This window comes from Ailuropoda melanoleuca, unplaced genomic scaffold (genome assembly GCF_002007445.2).
Source record: "Ailuropoda melanoleuca isolate Jingjing unplaced genomic scaffold, ASM200744v2 unplaced-scaffold35500, whole genome shotgun sequence".
NCBI classification, from domain to species: Eukaryota; Metazoa; Chordata; class Mammalia; order Carnivora; family Ursidae; genus Ailuropoda; species Ailuropoda melanoleuca.
Genome location: NW_023206616.1, coordinates 1 through 522, shown reverse-complemented (window position 1 = coordinate 522; position 522 = coordinate 1). Strand labels below are relative to the sequence as shown.

General features: G+C 59.8%; 1 protein-coding gene across 1 annotated transcript; it reads right to left on the bottom strand.

Annotated features, from left to right (window-relative positions):
* Nucleotides 1-6: 6 nt before the first annotated feature.
* Nucleotides 7-489, bottom strand: LOC117798822 (phosphatidylethanolamine-binding protein 1-like; the record flags this gene model as incomplete). Its single annotated transcript, XM_034651284.1, has 1 exon — nucleotides 7-489. A coding segment is annotated over exon 1 (483 nt), but the record flags the coding sequence as incomplete, so codon positions are not given.
* Between the last annotated feature and the right edge of the window lie 33 nt (nucleotides 490-522).

The window sequence follows — 522 nt, the reverse complement described above, 5'->3', positions numbered from 1 at the left end:
GGGGGCCCCCAGCTTATACTTCTTGCGGAAGGCCAACACTTTGAAGTTGCCACGCTTGTCCCCCGAGCGGTTGGTCAGGATGGGCTCGTTGCAATTCAGCTGCTGCGGCTGCTCGTACACCAGCCAGACATAGCGATGGAGCCCTGTTCCTTTCGGAGGACCAGATCCGACATAGTCCGACAAAACGGTCCCACTGCCGATGTCGCTGCCTCTCATGTTGCTCACCAAGAAATGATGCCACTCCCTGAATTTGGGGGTTTTCCTGCTGGGGGCATCCGGATCCGTCAGAACTAAGGTATAGAATTTATCAGGGTTGCAGCCTTCCCACTCAACCAGAGTTGGCCGGTTCTTGACCTGCGTCGGAGTGAGCACCTGCCCGAGCTCCTCGATTTCCAGCGTGCCGTAGCGGACCCGCAAGGGGTGCGCCGGCTTCTCCTCCACCTCCGTGAGGCTCAGGGAGTCCTCCCAGCCGCTCAGATCCACCGGCATCGTTGCACCGAGGCGAAAAGACCCGAAGCGCCG